Source organism: Ranitomeya imitator, chromosome 8 (assembly GCF_032444005.1).
Source record: "Ranitomeya imitator isolate aRanImi1 chromosome 8, aRanImi1.pri, whole genome shotgun sequence".
NCBI lineage: Eukaryota > Metazoa > Chordata > Amphibia > Anura > Dendrobatidae > Ranitomeya > Ranitomeya imitator.
Window position 1 is genome coordinate 64,958,069 of NC_091289.1, and position 22,322 is coordinate 64,980,390.

The following is a 22,322-nucleotide window of genomic DNA, read 5'->3' on the forward strand; positions in this document are numbered from 1 at the left end:
TTGGCTTTCTACCAAGATAATTTTTCCCTTTGCTCTATGTAGAAACAGGAAGTCTATTTTCCCTCATTTATCATTCCCCTCTTCAACTTCTGACCTAACTGCTCTGCTCCTCCACCTGCCAGAGACTTTTGCAGTGAGTGATGACTCATACAGGAAAAATTGATCTCCTTTTTCTACATAGAGCTTAGAAGGATTCAGCTAGTCTATTTTTAACCACGTGATGTCATTGAACAAATGGAAATCAGAAGAAATAAGTGGGTAAAAAGGCAAAATGAGCAATTGTAAGTACACAATGATATATAATATGATGATTGCAGTATATTAAGGGGATAAAAATTTTGATAGGAGGAGTGCTTCTTTAATTTAACAATAGATAATTAAAAATTAGAAATTCATCAATAAATAATCAATTAATTTATATGACCTTTAAAAAGAAACAAGTCCACCCAGCATTTACTGGTCGACTATAACATCTAACAAATATCGCAGTGGAAAAATTTGGGAGTGTGGGAGAGGCACTTTTCTGGCGCCACTGTCTGTGCTCTCCATGTAGAAACTTCTGTAATTAGGTTTTATGTTGCAGTTCAGAGAGTCATATGCATAGATGGTCAGAGAGGAAAAGAAAAGTCTGAAAGATAGAAAGAGGCATTTGTTAGCTAACAAAAAATATTAAAAACTCTCTTTTATTTTCTTCTACTATTGAAATTATATTAAATTAAAAGATATTAGTGACTCTTTATCCATGCATCTTATTCTTTACTCCCTAGCTTACCAAGCAGTATGGAGATGTATTCAGCCTGCAATACTTTTGGCAAAATATGGTTGTGCTCAATGGATTTGAAGTCATGAAAGAAGCTTTGATGCAAAAGTCTGAAGATATAGCTGATAGGCCTCGATTTCCTTTGTTTGAATCTCTTGGGATAACTGGAAATTCAAAAGGTAACCATGAAATATATTATGGAAATAGATTAAAGGGGTTTTCTGGGCAGAAAAAATTATTTAAACATTTTAAAGGTTTTCAGAAATGAAGAATCTTCATAATTCACTTGTACACAATGTGTCAAGGTCCCCTTAGTACCCCAACACAGTCATTGCCCACCTTAGTAGCCCCTACACTCTGATAGCCCCTTACTATTTATGATGGCCTCCCCTCAGTAGTCGCCACTCTATATGGGGGCTTCCTTATTAGCCCTCACTATTTTTGTGGAGCCTCCACACATTATGACCATAATGCAATTTTAAAAGAAAAGAATAATCATCATATACTCACCTTACCCCAGCAAATACATGGACAGCACACAGATTAGAGATGCCATCCGTGTGCTGTACTTGTGTTTCACGGACCCGTATACTTGTATTTGCTATTCTCCCTGTGTTGCTGGAAAAAAACCAGACATGTCTCCATGTTTTGCATGGCCACACGGTTCATGTAGAAACACGGACATGTGCATAGCACCATAGGCTATATTGGGTATGCATGGTATCCATGAAAAAAACAGATACCACATGTATTGGAAACACTGACGTGAAAGACGCCTTACACTTACACTTTTAATAAAGATTTTGAGCCAGCCAGGGTATGTTAACACAGTTCTTGATCACAGATATTATCATAAAAAAGCACATTTTCCATTCCAATATGTGAGCAAAAACACTGTATGTGTTGTATGCTTTATAAATGTTAGTTGGCCCCCAGACAAAGCATTTTTAGTGAAACGCATATCAGGATTTTCTCGGGGGAATGTATGCTCGTGAGACCCTAGCCTTAAACTTATCATATGTAAAATTCTCAGTAGAATACCATTAAAATATTTAACAATTGATACTAATAAGTCTTATTTTGCATACATGACAATTAATTCACCTGTAAGACATATGCAAATCAAGACTTTTTGTATCCACTACTATGAATTTCAATGGTTTTCTACTGCAAGCCCCAAAATGTGGAGCAATCACCTGTGTGCAAATTAGCGGTCTCCTGTGCCTGCTCTGTGATGAGGAGGATTATGAATGCCGATAGAACTTCTGGAGACAGCCAAGTACAGCACAGTTCAATTCTGTTACTCCATCATGTAATATCTCCAGCTGTGCGGAGTTTGTGGTCAGTCCAGCAGCTACGGTATGAGACGACACTTGAGAATATTTTTTTTCTGTAAAATAGCAACAGATTTCAATCTGTGTGATATTTGCATCATCTATTAATAGGGGTAAGTCTGGCACATTATGGTCGAGCTTGGCAGGAGCAAAGAAGATTTACCTTAACTACACTGAGAGATTTTGGCATGGGAAAAAAATCTCTTGAAGCAAGAGTTTCAGAAGAAGCAGAATTTTTGTGTGCGGAGTTCCAATCACTAAAAGGTCAGTGAGCCTAAAAACTCTCTGGTAGTGCGCTTGCGGTGTGAAATCACATGTCAGTGGGTAAAGTGCCAATAGATGAACTAAAAACGGGCCAGTTATCTACCTACAGTATATAGATGATGCAGGGGGGTAACGATTGTGGTATTAAGGGGTTCCACCTGGCACCAAGAAGTATGGCGACCCATACGGTTGTAGAAATAGCAGCTCTTTGGCCTTGTTTGCATGCACAGAGACGGCAAATGAGAAGGTTGGTGCATTGTGGCAGTGACTGGCACTGTATAAACTAGTGGCAGCAGCGGGCAGCGCCCCAGATCCAGCGGGGCTGCTGGACATGGCCAGGGAGCACCATTCCCCCTATTCACCGGCGACTGGGCCTGCATCCTTTCGGGTGGTGGCGACAGACGGCAGTGGTTCGGATGGCGGGTCCGGGTCTTGGCCTACAGGACACCAGGCGGCCCCCTCGGCTGACGGGGTCAGCATGGTCCCCTCCGCAGGAGTCGGATCGGCTGGAGCTGCATTGCGGAGCGAAGTCCGGGAGGGCCCAAGGACGGCTTCGGGATCGAGAGACGGCTGAACAGCGATGGCGTCTGCAGCTGGGGGGGATCACAGCTCCCCTGCAGCCTGGTGAGAGCCCATCTATGTTTCGTTTGTCCCCGGCATTTTCGACGCCTACTTTGATTTCTGTAGATCAGGTTGGGGGGTATGTTGAGCGGGGTGATCGAGTTGGTACGCGGGCAGTTGGGAGTGGTGACAGGGTGGGGAAGTTGTTGTCGAGCGTACGAGAGATGTTGTCACGGTTGGACAGTGGTAGGCCAGGGCCGTCCCCTTTGTCGGCTTGGGTCGGATCGTCCGATGTGGGGTTGGCATTGTCCGGCAGCGGTTTTGTGGAGCAGGACAGGTCGGCTGAGCTGGTTTCGGTATCCATACAGACTGAAAAAGAGAAAGAGGGGGGCATTCGGCTGGATGATAAGGCGCGTGGTGAGGTATATGTTTGCTTTGAGGGACCGTTTACGCACTTGAAGAAGAAGGTGCGTAAAAAGATTTGGAAAGACGAGTACGTGGAGATATTTTCGCTTTTGCCGTTGGAAAAATTTAACCTTGATAAGAGTAAGAAGGAGCATAGTAAGAAGAAGGATGAGGAAAAGCGGCGATGGCGCCTTATTCCTCAGACTTTTGTGAATTGGCTTCAGGCATTCTCGATTTTGGCAAGTGTTATTGGCGAGAAGGCTCCCAAGAATTGCTCCGCTTTGTTTTGTTATATGGATTCCATAGGTGAAGTGCATAGGGCCTATGGAGGTCAAGCATGGTTACGGTATGATGAGCAGTTTCGGCAGCGGAAGGCGGTTCGTCCTGCGATCCGGTGGGACCAGAAGGACATTGGCTTGTGGTTGCACGTGAAGGCGCCAACGAAGTTTGGTCACTCCTTTCAAAGCGGGGCCGGAACTTCCAGCCAAGGCACTTCGCAAGGTTCCTCTTCAGGAACCGGGGGTCAATCGGGACAATCCGGCGGTCAGAAGCACGGTGTGTGTTGGCAGTTCAACGAGGGCCAGTGTAAGTTCGGAGCGACTTGTAAGTTCAAGCATTTGTGCTCGCACTGCAATGGCGCTTCCCACGGAGCTTCCAAATGTTTTAAGGAGAAAGGGAAGCCAGAGGGTAATTTGTTGTGAATTCTGTTGTCGAGCTCCCTCCTGTGGTCGTGAATGGCACTTCGGCGAGTTCTGTCCATGGACTCCCTCTGGTGGCTGTGAGTGGAGCTGCTGCTTCTGAGGTTCCTTCCACAGGTGATGTGATTTATCCTTTGGTTGGCTGCTCTATTTAACTCCACTCAGATCGTTACTCCATGCCAGCTGTCAATGTTCCTGCATTTGTTCAGTTCGCTCTTGGATCTTTCTGGTGACCTGTCTACTCCAGCAGAAGCTAAGTTCCTGCCAGTTATTATTTGTTCATTGTTGCCTTGTCCAGCTGGATATCATGATTTTGCCTTACTAGCTGGAAGCTCTGGGATGCAGAGTGGCATCTCCGCACCGTTGGTCGGTGCGGAGGTCTTTTTGCACACTCTGCGTGGTCTTTTGTAGTTTTTTGTGCTGACCGCAAAGATACCTTTCCTATCCTCTGTCTGTTTAGTAAGTCTGGCCTCCCTTTGCTGAAACCTGTTTCATTTCTGCGTTTGTGACTTTCATCTTTACTCACAGTCAATATATGTGGGGGGCTGCCTTTTCCTTTGGGGAATTTCTCTGAGGCAAGGTAGGCTTTATTATCTCTAGGGCTAGCTAGCTCTTAGGCTGTGAAGAGGCGTCTAGGGAGAGTCAGGAACGCTCCACGGCTATATCTAGTTGTTGTGATAGGATTAGGGGTCGCGGTCAGCAGAGCTCCCACATCCCAGAGCTTGTCCTGTGTGAGTTTAACTATCAGGTCGTGCCGGGTGCTCCTAACCACCAGGTCCATAACAGTAATTCCAAAGGGGGTGACGCCGGTGAGGCTGGACGCGATGGCCCCCTATCTAAATAGGTTCCACGATAGGGAGAGGGCAGAGTTGCTCCAGGCCGGGTTTAGTGCTGGTTTTTGCATACCTGCCCCGGCTTTTGTGGTACCACCGAGTTTGAGGAACCTTAGATCGGCCGAGTTGCATGCATCGGTCGTGTCAGAAAAGTTAAGCAAAGAGGTGGCTTTAGGTAGGATGTCTGGACCGTTTCCCATTCCTCCTTTGGACAAATTGGTGGTGTCGCCTTTGGGTGTGGTCTCCAAGAAGGAGCCTAATAAGTTTAGGCTCATTCAGCATCTGTCATACCCGAAAGGGAGGTCCGTGAATGATGGGATTGATCCAGAGCTTTGTTTGGTGGTTTATACGTTGTTTGATGAGGCAGCCAGGTGGGTGCGCAGTTGTGGTAAGGGGGCATTGTTGGCTAAGACCGATATTGAGTCGGCCTTTCATTTATTGGCGGTTCATCCCGATAGCGTGAGGTTGTTAGGCTGTTATTGGGACGGCGGGTTTTATGTTGACCGATGTTTGCCGATGGATTCTTCGCTGTCGTGCGCTTATTTTGAGGTCTTTAGTTCCTTTTTGGAGTGGGCGGTATGGGATGTGTCCGGTTTGGATTCGGTGATTCATTATCTGGACGACTTCTTGTGCATAGGCCCCGATCAGTCTCAATGTTGTGAGGTCCTGTTGAGGACGGTTGTTTGGGTTGCTGAGCATTTTGGGGTCCCGCTGGCACCGGGTAAGACTAAGGGTCCGTGCACGAGTCTGTCTTTCTTGGGTATTGTCATCGATTCAGTGAAGTGGGAGTTTCCGTTGCCGGTGGACAAGGTGTTGGGCTTGAGAAACGAGATGGCCCGTGCTAGACGTTTGAAGAAATTGCCGCTGCGCGAAGTGCAGTCGCTCATGGGGAAATTGAATTTTGCATGCAGAATTATCCCAATGGGGAGGATTTTTCACGTAGATTGGCTAGCGCTACGGCCGGGATTACCGCCCCACATCATTTTGTTCGTTTGTCGCCCGAACACAAGGCCGACTTGGAGGTTTGGGACCATTTTTTGTCTTGTTACAACGGGCGTTCATTGTTGATGGAGGAAGCAGTGGGTAACGCTGACTTAGATTTATTTACCGACGCGTCAAGCGGTATTGGATTTGGGGCCTTTTTCCGGGGCCGTTGGTGTGCTGCTAGATGGCCGGAAGCCTGGTTTGAAACAGGATTTGTACGGAACATTACTTTGTTGGAGATTTTTCCGATTTTGGTGGCAGTGCAGCTTTGGGGTGACGATTTTCAAAATGAAAGGGTTCGTTTTAATTGTGATAATATGGCGGTCATGTGTGCCATTAACAGTTTGATGACAGCTTCGCCCCCTGTGATCAGAGTTCTTCGGCAGTTGGTTTTGTCTTGCTTATCCTTGAATGCTTATGTTATGGCACCACATGTGCCCGGTGTTAATAATTGCATTGCCGATTCTCTGTCTCGTTTCCAGTGGGAGCGTTTTCGGTCGCTGGCTCCGTAGGTTGAGGAGACGGGGCTGGAATGCCCGGCGGAGCTTTGGAGCGTGGTGTCCGGGCTGCAGAACCTTTAATTCAAGCGTCCTTGGTGCCGAGTACGTGGTCGGTTTATCGGTTGGTATGGAGCACTTGGGAGAGCTGTTTGGCGTCTTGTGGAGTTGCGGATACTGGTTGGGACCAAGTGGGGGCGTTGTTGTTATGGATGAGACATGGGGCGGATCAGGGATGGTCGGCAGGGAAGGTTGATAGGATTATAGCGGCTTTAGCTTTTGGTTTCAGGCTCCGGGGCCTACAAGATTTGACAAAGTCTTTTTTGGTAAAGCAAGCTGCAAAGTGGTTGAGAAGAACAGGTAGCCGAGGCGATCGCAGGCACCCGGTGTCGTTTGAGATGTTGGAGCAGTTGGGGGTACGACTGGGTGATATATGTTTTTCCAGCTTCGAGGCTGCGCTATTTCGCCTAGCTTTTTCGTTGGCCTTTTATGGAGCTTTAAGGGTTGGGGAGCTGGTGTCTCCTACTACTGTTCGTCAAGGGGGCCTTTGGGCTGGGGACGTTTTTGTTTCCGAGGGGTCGCTGCAATTTTGGATTCGGATGTCTAAGACAGATCAGGCGGGACGGGGTAAAAAGGTGGTTTTGGGCGCCGTTCCAGGTTCCGTCATGTGTCCGGTCCTTTGTTGGCAGGATTTTGATAGGCTTCAACTGTGTGGTGATGGGCCTTTGTTGCGTCACGAGGACGGGTCTTTTCTGTCTAAATATCAGCTTGTAGCGGTTTTTCGGCAGTCTTTGGAGGCCGTCTGTGTGAATTCTTCCAGGTTTGCCTTGCATTCTTTTTGGATCAGGGCCACTACGGAGGCAGCGCGGAATGGCTTGGCTTCTGCGGTGGTACAGAGGATAGGTCGGTGGGAGTCTGGCCGTTATCGGAGTTATGTGAGGCCTTTAGAGGCTGGGACTGTTCGGTTATTTTACTCGTTGGCGCTTGTCTAAGTTGTTTATATTTTTCAGGTTCATCCTCGCTGTTGGTGTGAATTGTTCGCCACTCCTACGTGTACTGGGGCGCAAAGCGGGCAGACGTCCGACAGGATGGAAGACAGCTCCGCTTTTCCAGGGACGTGGCCGTCATCAGGTGGTTGGGGTTTCAGGGCTTAGGTTGGAACAGAGTCCTGCAGGAAGTACACAATGGCGTTCGCTTGGACAGGCCCCCCGATATTTTGGTTTTGCACGTTGGAGGAAACGACTTGGGAGTTCGCCCTTGATGTGAGTTGATCCGGGACATTAAACATGACTTACTAAGTTTATGGGTTTCCTTTCGGGAAATGTCTATTGTGTGGTCGGAGATTGTTCCTCGGAAATCCTGGAGGCACGCTAGGTCGGTGGACAAGATTAATAAAGCCTGCATCAAGGTGAATCGGGCCGTGTCTGGTTTTGTTGTGCGGAATGGGGGCTTGGCCGTGTGTCATTTTGAGTTGGAACGTGGGGGTGACCAATTTCTTTTGGGTGATGGCGTTCATCTGAACGCAGTGGGCATTGATTTGTGGTCCCTGGGGCTGCAGTCTGGAATTGAAAGAGCCATAGCGCTTAAGGTTGTTGGGGTCTCGGGTACTTGAGGGGGTCAAGTATCCTCGTTGTGGCGGGGGAGGGGTCCTTGGAGTTGGTGCTAAATTGGCCTGGGGGATCCATCGGGATACGGATTCTCCAGTTGGTATAAGTTTTGGTTGTGGGTCTGGTGATTTGGGGGAATCTTGGTAACAGTGGTCCAGATTCCTAAGTTGTAAGTGGACAATGGTAACCCTTCGGGGTATTTTGGTGCTCTCGAGCCTGTGGGGTAACGGCTGAGAGTAATCTACGGTTGGTTTCTTGTCGACTTGTTTATACTATGGTTAACACCAGAATTTTAGCTTCAAGGACCCCTTCCCAGCTCATGTTACGAGTATATGTTTTGTTTGTTTATAATAAAGGCCGCTGTGGCCAATTATATCCAATTTGAGACTCATGTCGATATTCGGGGTTGGGAAGAAAGGGGGGTCGGAGACCCCATGGGGAGGCACTTATTCACGGTTGTCGACAATACCAATGTCATGTCTAGTGCCCCGTTCCCCCAGCTGCTTTCTGTTTCATCCACCCCTCTCCCATTTAGTTGCTTTGCACTGTCCATTGCCCTCTGCACCTGATTTCTGACGTCCTCTGCCCCTCTAGCTTATTTCTCTCTTTCTCTGCTGCTCCAGCTCTATTTATCTATTAGTACCTCACTTCCATGTCCTGGTATGAGAATACTGACATGAAGCTGTCTGACAGTGTTTTCTTGTGACATATTTGGCTTCAGGATATTGGTAACATTTCTTTGATATTACCTAAGTTTATTTGTGAAAAAAACGGAAATTTGGTGAAAATGTTGAACATTTTGCAATTTTCCAACTTTTAATTTTTATGCCCTTAAATCACAGAGATTTGTCACACAAATACTTCATAAGTAACATTTTCCACATGTCTACTATACATCAGCCCAATTTTGGAACCAAAATTTTTTTTGTTAGGGAGTTATAAGGGTTAAAAGTTGACCAGTAATTTCTCATATTTACAACACCATTTTTTTTTAGGGACCACATCACATTTGAAGTCATTTTGAGGGGTCTATATGATAGAAAATAACCTAGTTGACACCATTCTAAAAACTGCACCCCTCAAGGAATTTTTGGAATGTTTAAAAAAAATGAACATTTAACTTTTTTTCACAAAAAATTATTTCAGCTCCAATTTGTTTTATTTTACCAAGGGTAACAGGAGAAAATGGACCACAAAATTTGTTGTACAATTTGTCCTGAGTACGCCGATACCCCATATGTAGGGGTAAACCACTGTTTTGGCGCATGGCAGAGCTCGGAAGCGAAGGAGCGCCATTTGACTTTTCAATGCCAAATTGACTAGAATTGAGACGGGACGCCATGTTGCGTTTGGAGAGCCCCTGATGTGCCTAAACATTGAAACCCCCCACAAGTGACACCATTTTGGAAAGTAGACCCCCTAAGGAACCTATCTAGATGTGTGGTGAGCACTTTGACCACCAAGTGCTTCACAGAAGTTTATAATGCAAAGCCATAAAAATAAAAAATCATATTTTTTCTCAAAAATATTCTTTTCACCCCTAATTCTTTGTTTTCCCAAGGGTACCAGAAGAAATTGTATCCCAAAGGTTGTTGTGCACTTTATCCTGAGTACGATGGTACCCCATATGTGGGGGTAAACCGCTCTTTGGGCGCATGGCAGAGCTCAGAAGGGAAGGAGCGCCATTTGACTTTTCAATGCAAAATTCACTGGAATTGAGATGGGATGCCATATTGCGTTTGGAGAGCCACTGATGTGCCTAAACATTGAAACCCCCCACAAGTGACACCATTTTGGAAAGTAAACCGTCTAAGGAACTTATCTAGATATTTTGTGAGAGCTTCGAACTCCCAAGTGTTTCACTACAGTTTATAATGCAGAGCCGTGAAAATAAAAAAATTTTTTCCCACAAAAATGTTTTTTTAGCCCCCCAAATTTTTATTTTCCCAAGAGTAACAAGAGAAATTGGACCTCCAAAGTTGTTGTCCAATTTGTTCTGAGTATGCTGATACCCCATATTTTGGGGTAAACCCCTGTTTGGGCGCATGGGAGAGCTCAGCAGGGAAGGAGCACTGTTTTTTCTTTTTCAACGCAGAATTGGCTGTAATTGAGATCGGATGCCATGTCGTGTTTGGAGAGCCCTGATGTGCCTAAACAGTGGAAACCCCCAATTGTAACTGAAATCCTAACCCAAACACACCCCTAACCCTAATTTCAACCACACCCCTAACCCCAACCACACCCCTAACCCCAACACACCCCTAACCCCAACACAACCCTAACCCTAACCACACCCTTAACCCTGACACACCCCTAACCCTAATCCCAACTGTAAATGTAATCCAAACCCTAACCTTAATTTTAGCCCCAACCCTTACTGTAGCCCTAACCCTAACTTTAGCCCCAACCCTAACTTTAGCCCCAACCCTAACCCTAAATTTAGCCCCAACCCTAGCTCTAACTTTAGCCCCAACCCTAACCCTAACTTTAGCCCCAGCCCTAACCCTGACCTTAGCCCCAACCCTAACTGTAGCCCTAACCCTAGCCCCAAACCTAGCCCCAACCCTAAACCTAACCCCAACCCTAACCCTAGCCCTAACCCTAATGGGAAAATGGAAATAAATACATTTTTTTAATTTATTTTTCACTAACTAAGGGGGTCATGAAGGGGGGTTTGATTTACTTTTATAGCAGGTTTTTTAGCGGATTTTTATGATTGGCAGCTTTCACACACTAAAAGACGCTTTTTATTGCAAAAAATTAGTTTTTGCGTCTCCACATTTTGAGAGCTATAATTTTTCCATATTTTGGTCCACAGAGTCATGTGAGGTCTTACTTTTTGCGGGACGAGTTGTCATTTATATTGGTGACATTTTCGCGCACGTGACATTTTTAGATCGCTTTTTATTCCAATTTTTGTGAGGCAGAATGACAAAAAAACAGCTATTCATGAATTTCTTTTGTGGGGGGCGTTTATACCGTTCCATGTTTGGTTAAATTTATAAAGCAGTTTTATTCTGCGGGTCAGTATGATTACAGCGATACATCATTTAAATCATATTTTTATGTTTTGGTGCTTTTATACGATAAAAACTATTTTATAGAATTAATAATTATTTTTGCATCGATTTATTCTGAGGACTATAACTTTTTTATTTTTCGCTGATGATGCTGTATGCGGCTCGTTTTTTTGTGGGACAAGATGACGTTTTCAGCGGTACCATGTTTATCTATATCCATCTTTTTGATCGTGTGTTATTTCACTTTTTGTTCGGCGGTATGATAATAAAGCGTTTTTTTTACGGTGTTCACTGAAGGGGTTAACTAGTGGGACAGTTTTATAGGTACGGATGTGGCGATACTAAATATGTGTACTTTTATTGTTTTTTTATTTAGATAAAGAAATGTATTTATGGGAAAAATATTTTTATTTCTTTATTTAGGAATTATTATTATAATTTTTTTTTACACATCTGAATATATATTTTTTTTACATTATCACATTGTCCCAGGGGGGGACATCACTATGTAGTGACAGATCGCTGATCTGACACTTTGCAGAGCACTGTGTCAGATCGGCGATCTGACGTGCACTGCTCCAGGCTTACAGGCGCCTGCTCTGAGTAGGCGCTTGTAAGCACCTCCCTGCAGGACCTGGAAGTAGCTCCGTGGCCATTTTGGATTCGGGGCCTGCAGGGAGGAGACGCTCGGTACAGGGTGAGCACATCGACTTGTACCGAGGGTCTCAGGGAAGCCCGCAGGGAGCTCACTCCCTGCGCGATGCTTCCCTATGCCCCCGGAATGCTGCGATCATGTTTGATCGCAGTGTTCCGGGGGTTAATGTGCCAGGAGCGGTCCGTGACCGCTACTTGCACATAGTGCTGGATGTCAGCTGCGATAGTCAGCTGTCACCCGGCCGCGATCAGCTGCTCTCCCTCTGTGAGAGTGGCCGATTGCATATGACGTACTATCCCGTTACTGGGTATTAAGTCCCAGGTCACCTCGATGGTGTTAGGGGTTGAGTTCCCGCCTCTGCACAGGGGGAATCTCGGGCCATCTCTGCTGCTGTCTCCCATTCTTCTGCTGCAGTGGAGCCTGCTCAGTGGAGACGTCGGTCCCAGCATCTTGCTCAGTCTCACTCTATGCAAAGGGTTACTGCTGCTTTTCCAGCTTCTGCCATTGAAGCCAGTGCTGGACAGTGGCGAGCAGATGCTTTTGGGACTAAGTTCTGCTTTTCCCCTTCTGAGCATGCCCAGGGCAAGATCTCTCATTGGAGATCATGGGTCACATGCTCAGATACTGCAGCAATTTCCATTGGTCCTCCAGGAAGGTCCTGAAGGTGCTCAACTTCTGTGGCAGCCTCCCATTGGTCCTTCTGGGAAGGTCCTGTACATCAGGGGTGTCAAACTGCATTCCTCGAGGGATGCAAACAGCTCATGTTTTCAGGATTTCCTTTTACTGCACAGGTGATAATTTAATCTCCTACACAAATAATGAGTTGGTGATTAAATTATCACCTGTACAGTACAAGGAAATCCTGAAAACATGACCTGTTTGCAGCCCTCAAGGAATGCAGTTTGACACCCCTGCTGTACATGCTGCAGCTATAAAATGTTTGCATGACCCCACGGCCATGCGCTAGTGTACATTTGTATATGTGTGTGTGTGTTGATGAGTGCAAGTCGTTCTTTAAATATCCACTCCCTATTGTATGACTGTTTGCATATGGTGTATGGCTGCTATCTAGCACCCGGCTGAACTGTCAGCATTATAAAACACGAAACAGCGTCTACTGCTGTGACCGCCAGTGGGGCGCCACGCGCCATTAGAGCGTTTCCTTAGCCCAAGTCTGGGTGGTTAGTGGCGTTCGCCAGTACGGCACAGCTCGCACTCTTGTGCTCAAAACTATTATTTCAGTTTATCTCTTACACCCAGTAGCGGTGTCGAGCGCAAGTAGTCTAGACGGAGTCAAATCCCGAGTCTTGGGACTGAGTTTTGTGACTCCTTACTTGCGCTCTTTGTGCTGTATCGCGGCCCTGTGACTTAACAGAGTTTGCTTCCACTGCCATATAGCGCTGCCATTTGCTAGCAGCAGGTTCTCTCCTGCACGGTGGACCCCAGACTGCGAACGCACCTAATAACATCTCTCTATTTACTCGGTGCATTCCGCCAGTCCTAACAGAACACTAGCGCCAGGGTCTGGCTAGTAAATGGCAGACGATCAGTGTCTACAGCGGTACATCCAGCAGCTGGAGGGTAGGTTGGCAGCTCTAGAGCGTACAACCTCAGCTGTGGATGTTACTGCTGTCGCTGCTTAGGCTGCAAGTGTAGCTGCAGCCAGTTTGTCCGCTGCCACCCCTGCTCCGACTATATCCCGTCTCCCGCTTCCAGACAAGTTTGCTGGTGACAGTAAGCTATGTCAGGGATTTGTGAGCCAGTGCTCCATACATCTCGAGCTCCTGGCTGCATGTTTTCCTACGGAACAGGCGAAAGTGGGATTTATTTTATCTCTTTTGTCAGGCAGAGCGTTGGAGTGGGCAATGCCGCTTTGGGAGCGTGATGATCGTGTGGTGCAGAGTGCTCCTCTCTTCCTGGATGCTCTGAGGCAGGTCTTTTTGGGACCCCGTGTCACCCACAATACTGCGCTCCAATTGTTGGCAATAACTCAAGGTTGTCCATGGTCAGCCAGTTTGCCGTCCAATTCCGGACTTAAGCCTCTGAGCTAGAGTGGCCAGATAAAGTCCTTATTCCGGTGTTCTGGAAAGGACTGGCAGACCATGTGAAGGACGCCTTGGCCACTAGGGAGATTCCCACCACACTGGAGGAGCTTATTTCAATATCTACCCACATCGACCTCCGTTTTATCGAGCGGAGGTTAGAGCGGACCCAGTGTAGGCAGAGGTTTCGGCTGGCTCCCACCTTCGCCAGACATCTAGAATATCCTGTTCTGGCGTCCGACTCCCATGAGGCCATGGAGGTTTCTCGAGCGGGACCAAAGTCTCAGACCGCTCGAGTACCAGTGGTTTGTAAAAATTGCCAACAACTAGGACATTACGCTAATAAATGTCCACGGCGGTCGGGAAACGATCGCATCTAGTAACCATTGGAGGAGGTTCACTAGTCACAGCGGCATTTTCCTCCAAGCTGTCCTTTAAAGGGACAATCATGTTAGGCTCATCCTCTCTAACAGTCGAGCTTTGTGTGGATTCTGGAGAAGAGGGAAATTTCATGTCCTCTGCTTTTGCTCTGCGCCACGCAATACCTCTGGTGATGCTTGCCAAATCGGTAAATGTTAGAGTAGTGAATGGGTCGACACTTCCTTTACAAATCGCACACCAAACTGTCCCTTTCACGTTATCCATGTCCCCTTCCCACCAGGAGATTATTTCCCTTCTTGTCCTTCCCGAGGGAATGGATGAAATTCTGCTGGGAATACCCTTGCTCCGTTTCCACTCCCACATATTGAGTGGACCTCTGGGATGATATTGGGTTGGAGTGAGTCTTGTAAGGGCAGATGTGTGAGAGAGTGCATACAGGTTTCCACTACCGAAATACCCGCAGATCTTTCTTCCCTTCCCAAGTGCTATTGGTGCTATGCAGACGTCTTCTCCAAAAAGGCTGCAGAGACCCTTCCGCCCTATCGCCCCTATGACTGTCCTATTGATCTCATGCCTGGAGCTGAATCTCCTCGGGGACATGTCTATCCCCTCTCTCTCCCTGAGACGGAGGCTATGTCTCAATACATCCAGGAGAATTTGACAAGAGGGTTCATTAGGAAGTCAGTGTCACCTGCAGGGGCGGGGTTCTTCTTTGTGCAGAAAAAGAATGGAGAATTACGTCCATGCATAGATTACAGGGGTCTTAACGCCATCACCGTTAAGAATAAGTACCCGTTGCCCCTGATTTCTGAGCTCTTTGACATGCTAAGAGGAGCAAGGGTATTCACCAAATTAGATCTGCAGGGTGCTTATAACCTGATTCGCATCCATGATGGGAACGAATGGAAGACGGCTTTTAATACTAGGGATGGGCACTATGAGTATCTGTTGATGCCCTTTGAGCTCTGTAATGCCCCAGCCGTTTTCCAAGACTTTGTTAACGATATCTTCCGGGATATGCTCTCCACCTTGGTCGTAGTCTATCTGGATGATATTCTCATCTTCTCTCCAGATATTGACTCCCACCGGAGAGATGTTGGCAGAGTCATCGACCTCTTACGGGCAAATTCCCTCTATGCAAAGTTGGAGAAGTGTGTGTTTTAGCAGAAGTCATTACTTTTCCTGGGCTATATCATCTCCGCCCAGGGATTGGCTATGGATCCTGCCAAACTACAGGCTGTGATGGACTTGCAAGAACCCCATTCTCTTAACGCGGTGCAGCGCTTTATGGGGTTCATTAATTACTATCGCCAGTTCATTCCCCACTTCTCAACTTTGGTAGCTCCCTTGGTAGCCCTCACCAAGAAGGGAGCAAATCCCAAATTGTGGTCTGAAGAGGTCTCCAAGCTTTCACTTCTATTAAGTCTCATGTTGCTAGCGCTCCCATCCTACATCGTCCCGATGTTGATAAGCCATTCATAATGGAGGTGGATGCCTCATTCATTGGTGCTGGAGCAGTCCTCTTCCAAAAGGATGCTCAAGGTCGGAAGCATCCTTGCTTCTTCTTCTCCAAGACCTTCACACCAGCGGAGAGGAATTATTCCATTGGGGACAGGGAGTTGCTAGCAATGAAGTTGGCCTTCTCGGAGTGGAGACATCTTTTGGAGGGAGCTCGCTTTCCCTTCCAAGTCTTCACGAACCACAAAAATTTGGTTTATTTACGAACAGCCCAGCGGCTGAATTCTCGTCAGGCCAGATGGTCCTTGTTCTTCTCCCGGTTCCACTTCACTCTCCATTATCTCGCTGGGGAGAAGAACATTCGTGCTGACGCCCTCTCTCGCTCCGTTGTGTCATCTGAGGAGGAGGAAGGGGAGCCTCAGCTTATTGTCTCTTCTGAGATCCTGAGAACAGTAGCTCCTGTTTCGCTAGAGTCTGTGCCTCCGGGCAAGACTTTTGTACCCATTATTTTCCGACCGGAGGTTTTCTCTTGGGCTCATTCGTCCAGAGTGGATGGACACTTTGGGACAAAGAGGACATCTGAGCTGCTGGTGAGAATGTACTGGTGGCCACATATGGTCCGTGACGTCGGAGATTATATTCGGGCGTGTGTCTCCTGCGCCAAAAATAAGTCTCCACGACAACGGCCAGCTGGGTTACTCTATCAGTTGCCGGTGGCAGACAGGCCCTGGGAGATGGTCGGGATGGACTTTGTGGTGGGTTTGCCCAAGTCTCGTGGCTGTACCATCATTTGGGTTATCACCAATCATTTTTCTAAAATGAGTCGCTTCCACGGCTACCTTCTGCATGGGCCTTGGCAGCGTTGTTTATAAAACACATCTTCCGCCTACACAGTATGCCGGACAAAACTGTAAGTGACCAAGGTCCCCAGTTTGCGTCTCGGTTCTGGAGAGAGCTTTGTCATCTTCTCATTGAGTTAAATCTCTCTTCTGCATATCATCCCAAGACGAATGGGTTGGTAGAGAGGGCCAACCAGACCTTGGTCACATATCTGCGACATTTTGTCTCAGCCAGGCAGGATGCCTGGGCATCTTTGCTATCGTGGGCGGAGTTTGCACTGAACAATGCTGTAGCCGACTCCACTGGACAGACTCCATTCCTCCTTAACTATGGTCAGCATCCGCGGGTACCTGTGCCCATGCCCGTGTCTTCCGCTGACTCCAGGGTGGCAGACTGGGCTGTGGAGGCACGGGACATTTGGGACTGCACTCAGAAGAGAATGAGGTCCTCCGCCAATGCCCATCGGTGCCCCGCTCCGACCTTTGCTTCTGGCGATTAATGTGGCTCTCCGCCCGTAGCATCAGGCTGCGAGTTGAGTCCACTAAGTTTGCACCTCGCTACTTGGGTCCTTTCAAGGTCCTCGAACAGGTTAACCCTGTGGTCTATCGTTTAACCCTTCCGCCACGCCTGGGTATCACCGACACCTTTCATGTGTCCTTCTTGAAGCCTGTATACATGTCCCGGTTTTCCGAGTCATCTGCCGGGACAACGGGTTAGTCTACAGACAATTACGAGGTGAATGCTATTTTGGGGTGCAAGGTGGTACGTGGCAAAAAATTTTATTAGGTGGAATGGAAGGGTTGTAGTCCTGAGGACAGGTCTTGGGAGCCTGCTGAGCACATCCAGGCTCCACAGCTCATTGCTGCCTTCGAGCGTAGGGAGTAGGGTTGAGCGAAACGGGTCGAACATTTTCAAAAGTCGCCGACTTTTGGCGAAGTCGAGTTTCATGAAACCCGATCCGACCCCTGTGCGTGGTCGGCCATGCGGTACGCGACTTTCGCGCCAAAATCGCGTTTCAATTACGCGAAAAGCGCCATTTCTCAGCCAATGAAGGTAAACGCAGAGTGTGGGCAGCGTGATGACATAGGTCCTGGTCCCCACCATCTTAGAGAAGGGCATTGCAGTGATTGGCTTGCTGTCTGCGGCGTCACAGGGGCTATAAAGGGGAGTTCCCGCCGACCGCCATGTTACTGCTGCTGATCTGAGCTTAGGGAGAGGTTGCTGCCGCTTCGTCAGAAGCAGGGATAGCGTTAGGCAGGGTCCATTAACCACAAAACCGCTTGTGCTGTAGCGATTTCCACTGCCCAACACCACCTTCGGTGTGCAGGGACAGTGGAAGCTCCTTTTTTTTTTTTTTCCTCAGCGCTGTAGCTCATTGGGCTGCCCTAGAAGGCTCCCTGATAGCTGCATTGCTGTGTGTACGCCGCTGTGCAAACCAACTGCTTTTTTCAAAGCACAAATCCTCTTGTTCCTTCCTTTCTGCACAGCTATCTTGTTTGTTTGTCCACACTTTTTATTTAATTTGTGCATCAGTCCACTCCTTATTGCTGCCTGCCATACCTGGCTGAGATTACTGCAGGGAGATAGTAATTGAAGGACAGTTCCTTTTTTTTTTTTTTTTTTTTTTTTTTGTGGGAGATTAAGATTGACATTTCTGCTAGAGTGCCATCTCTGTCTGTGTCATCTCTCACTCAGTGGGCCATAGAAAGCCTATTTATTTTTTTGCTTGATTTGGGTTCCAAAATCTACCAGAAAAAATCACAACATCAATCAGTGGGAGAAAAATATTGGCCTCAGGGCTTGTGTGCCACTCCTTACTCCTGTGTGTGCCATCTCTCACTCAGTGGGCCATAGAAAGCCTATTAATTTTTTTGCTTGATTTGGGTTCTAAATTCTACCTGAAAAAATCAATCAATCAATCAGTGGGAGATTAATATTGGCCTTTGGGCTTGTGTGCCAGTCCTAAGCGTGCCATCTCTCTCTCTCAGATAGTGGGCCATAGAAAGCCTATTTATTATTATTTTTTTTATTGGGTTTATAAATTTTCCCTGGAAAAAAAAATAATGGGAGATTAATATTGGCCTCTGGGCTTGTGTGCCAGTCCTGAGCGTGCCATCTCTCTCACAAATAGTGGGCCATAGAAAGCCTATTTATTTTTTTGGTTGATTTGGGTTCATAATTCTACCTGAAAAAATCAATCAATCAATCAGTGGGAGAAAAATATTGGCCTCAGGGCTTGTGTGCCACTCCTTACTCCTGTGTGTGCCATCTCTCACTCAGTGGGCCATAGAAAGCCTATTAATTTTTTTGCTTGATTTGGGTTCTAAATTCTACCTGAAAAAATCATTAAATCAATCAGTGGGAGATTAATATTGGCCTTTGGGCTTGTGTGCCAGTCCTAAGCGTGCCATCTCTCTCTCTCTCAGATAGTGGGCCATAGAAAGCCTATTTTTTTATTATTTTATTGGGTTTATAAATTTTCCCTGGAAAAAAAAAAAATGGGAGATTAATATTGGCCTCTGGGCTTGTGTGCCAGTCTTGAGCGTGCCATCTCTCTCACAAATAGTGGGCCATAGAAAGCCTATTAATTTTTTTGCTTGATTTGGGTTCCAAAATCTACCAAAAAAAATCACTAAATCAATCAGTGGGAGATTAATATTGGCCTCTGGGCTTGTGTGCCACTCCTGACTCCTGTGAGCGTCATCTGTCACTCAGTGGGCCCTAGAAAGCCTATTTTTTGTTTTATTTGTTTTCTAAATTCTCCCTGAAAAAATCATTTTATTTTCTTTGGTTTCTAAATTATTCCTGAAAAAAATCATTTTTTTGTATTTTTTTTTCTCTAAAGTCTCCCTGAAAAAAAAAAAAAAAAATCTGTGGGAGATTCATATTGCCCCTTCTGCTTGTGTGCCAGTCTTGACTCCTGGGTGTGCCATCTCTCTCTCTCTCCCCAATTGTGGGCTATAGAAAGCCTATTAATTTTTTTGCTTGATTTGGGTTCCAAAATCTACCAAAAATAATCACTAAATCAATCAGTGGGAGATTAATATTGGCCTCTGGGCTTGTCTGCCACTCCTGACTCCTGTGTGCGTCATCTGTCACTCAGTGGGCCCTAGAAAGCCTATTTTTTGTTTTATTTGTTTTCTAAATTCTCCCTGAAAAAATCATTTTATTTTCTTTGGTTTCTAAATTATTCCTGAAAAAAATCATTTTTTTTGTATTTTTTTTTTCTCTAAAGTCTCCCTGAAAAAAAAAAAAAAAAAAAAAAAATCTGTGGGAGATTCATATTGCCCCTTCTGCTTGTGTGCCAGTCTTGACTCCTGGGTGTGCCATCTCTCTCTCTCTCTCCCCAATTGTGGGCCATAGAAAGCCTATTAATTTTTTTGCTTGATTTGGGTTCCAAAATCTACCAAAAAAAATAACTAAATCAATCGGTGGGAGATTAATATTGGCCTCTGGGCTTGTGTGCCACTCCTGACTCCTGTGTGCGTCCTCTCTCACTCAGTGGGCCCTACAAAGCCTTTTTTTTTTTTTTTTTTTTCCTAAATTCTCCCTGAAACAATCATTTCATTTTATTTGTTTTATAAATTCTTCTGTAAAAAATAATTTTTTTTTAATTTTTTTTTTTCTGAAGTCTCCCTTTTAAAAAAAACAAACACAAATCAGTGGGAGATAAATATTTACATTTGCGCTTCAGTGACAGTCCTGCGTGTGTGCCATCTCATTTGTTGCCAACAACAACAGAGTGTGTAACATTGTGGCTGATTTTCGTTGTGGTCTCACCCACCTGTAAAGGGGTAGCTAAATCATACTGAAGTTATAGCTCACCGTGTAAGTTGTGACAGCAACAAATACCGTTCGTTTGGTAACGTTTTTAAAACAATGAGGAAGTCTGGTGGAAGAGGTCGTGGCCGGGGGCGTTCATTGTCAGCTGGTAATGAGGGTAGTGGTAGTGGTGGAGCATCAGGTGGTCTTGGGAAAAAAAATATTGCACCTAAGTCTGGAGCTGTGGAGCCAGGTTCGTCGTCTGGCTACACAAGGCCTCGAACCCTCCCTTTTCTGGGAGTAGGAAAACCGCTTTTAAAGCCGGAGCATCAAGAGCAAGTTTTGGCTTATCTTGCTGACTCAGCCTCTAGCTCTTTTGCCTCCTCTCGTGAAACTGGTAAAAGTAAAAGCAGCGCGTCGTTAGTGGATGTTCACGGTCAGGGACAAGTCGCTTCCTTGTCCTCTTCAGCAAAAACAACAACAGAGAAGAATGCAGCAGGCGACACAACGGGTTACTCCATGGAGCTCTTTACACATACCGTCCCTGGCTTAGAAAGTGAAGCAGTTAACAGTCCATGCCCATTACAAGTTGTATCTGACATAAAGTGCACTGATGCACAGCCACAGCCAGACTACTATGCTGGTCCTTTGACTCAGACCACAACATTGCCCTCGCAGGGTGCTGATCAAGAATCAGACCCTGATGAGACTATGTTGCCCCATCACGAACGCTATACCACCGACCGACACGGTGACACAGACGAAGTTGCACACGAGCTACAAGAAGAGGTAATAGATGACCCAGTTCTTGACCCCGATTGGCAGCCATTGGGGGAACAGGGTGCAGGCGGCAGCAGTTCTGAAGCGGAGGAGGAGGGGCCGCAGCAGGCATCAACATCGCAACAGGTTCCATCTGCCGGGCCCGTATCTTGGCCAAAACGCGTGGCAAAGTCAAAACCTGTTGGAGGACAGCGTGGCCATCCGGTTAAAGCTCAGTCTGCAGTGCCTGAAAAGGTATCCGATGCTAGAAAGAGTGCAGTCTGGCATTTTTTTAAACAACATCCAATTGATCAGCACAAAGTAATCTGTCAAAAATGTTCAACTACCTTAAGCAGAGGGCAGAATCTGAAAAGTCTCAATACAAGTTGCATGCATAGACATTTAACCACCATGCATTTGCAAGCTTGGACTAACTACCAAACGTCCCTTAAGGTTGTAGCACCCTCGGCCAATGAAGCTACTCATCAACGCAACATCCCTTCCGGCAGTGTAGGGCCACCATTTTCTGCACCACCTGCAGTATCTGTGCAGGTTTCTTTGCCAGGCCAAAGCAGTCAGGGTCAGGGAATCTCCAGTTTCGTAGTAGGAAACACTGCATCTAGGGCACCGGCGGCAACAATACCATCTCCCACCGTCTCTCAGTCTGCCATGTCCACCGGCACCCCCGCTAGTTCCACGATCTCCAGCTCTCCAGTCCAGCTCACCCTACATGAGACTATGGTTAGAAAAAGGAAGTACTTAGCCTCGCATCCGCGTACACAGGGTTTGAACGCCCACATAGCTAGACTAATCTCGTTAGAGATGATGCCCTACCGGTTAGTTGAAAGCGAAGCTTTCAAAGACCTGATGGACTACGCTGTACCACGCTACGAGCTACCCAGTCGACACTTTTTTTCCAGAAAAGCCATCCCAGCCCTCCACCAGCATGTTAAAGAGCGCATCGTCCATGCACTCAGGCAATCTGTGAGCACAAAGGTGCACCTGACAACAGATGCATGGACCAGTAGGCATGGCCAGGGACGTTACGTGTCCATCACGGCACACTGGGTAAATGTGGTGGATTCAGGGTCCACAGGGGACAGCAAGTTTGGGACAGTTCTGCCTAGCCCACGGTCTAGGAAACAGTTGGCTGTAGCCGTTCGCACCCCCTCCTCCTCCTCCTCGTCCTCCTGCAGAAGCGAGAGCTCGTCCACAGACCGCAGTCGCACAACCACTCCATCCGCAGCTGCCACTGTTGCACACCAGGTCTCCCATTATGGGGCAGCTACTGGCAAACGTCAGCAGGCTGTATTGGCTATGAAGTGTTTGGGCGACAACAGACACACCGCGGAAGTTCTGTCCGAGTTCTTGCAGCAAGAAACGCAGTCGTGGCTGGGCACTGTAGATCTTGAGGCAGGCAAGGTAGTGAGTGATAACGGAAGGAATTTCATGGCTGCCATCT

At 46.8% G+C, this 22,322-nt stretch overlaps 1 protein-coding gene across 1 annotated transcript in view; it reads left to right on the plus strand.

The window, feature by feature from the left end:
- Window positions 1-22,322, plus strand: part of LOC138647784 (cytochrome P450 2D15-like) — a 144,861-nt gene that overhangs the window by 20,074 nt on the left and 102,465 nt on the right. The window contains exons 2-3 of the mRNA XM_069737041.1: window positions 768-939; window positions 2,206-2,358. Of these exons, the coding sequence (XP_069593142.1) occupies window positions 768-939; window positions 2,206-2,358 (325 nt within the window). The remainder of the gene's footprint in view (window positions 1-767; window positions 940-2,205; window positions 2,359-22,322) is intronic.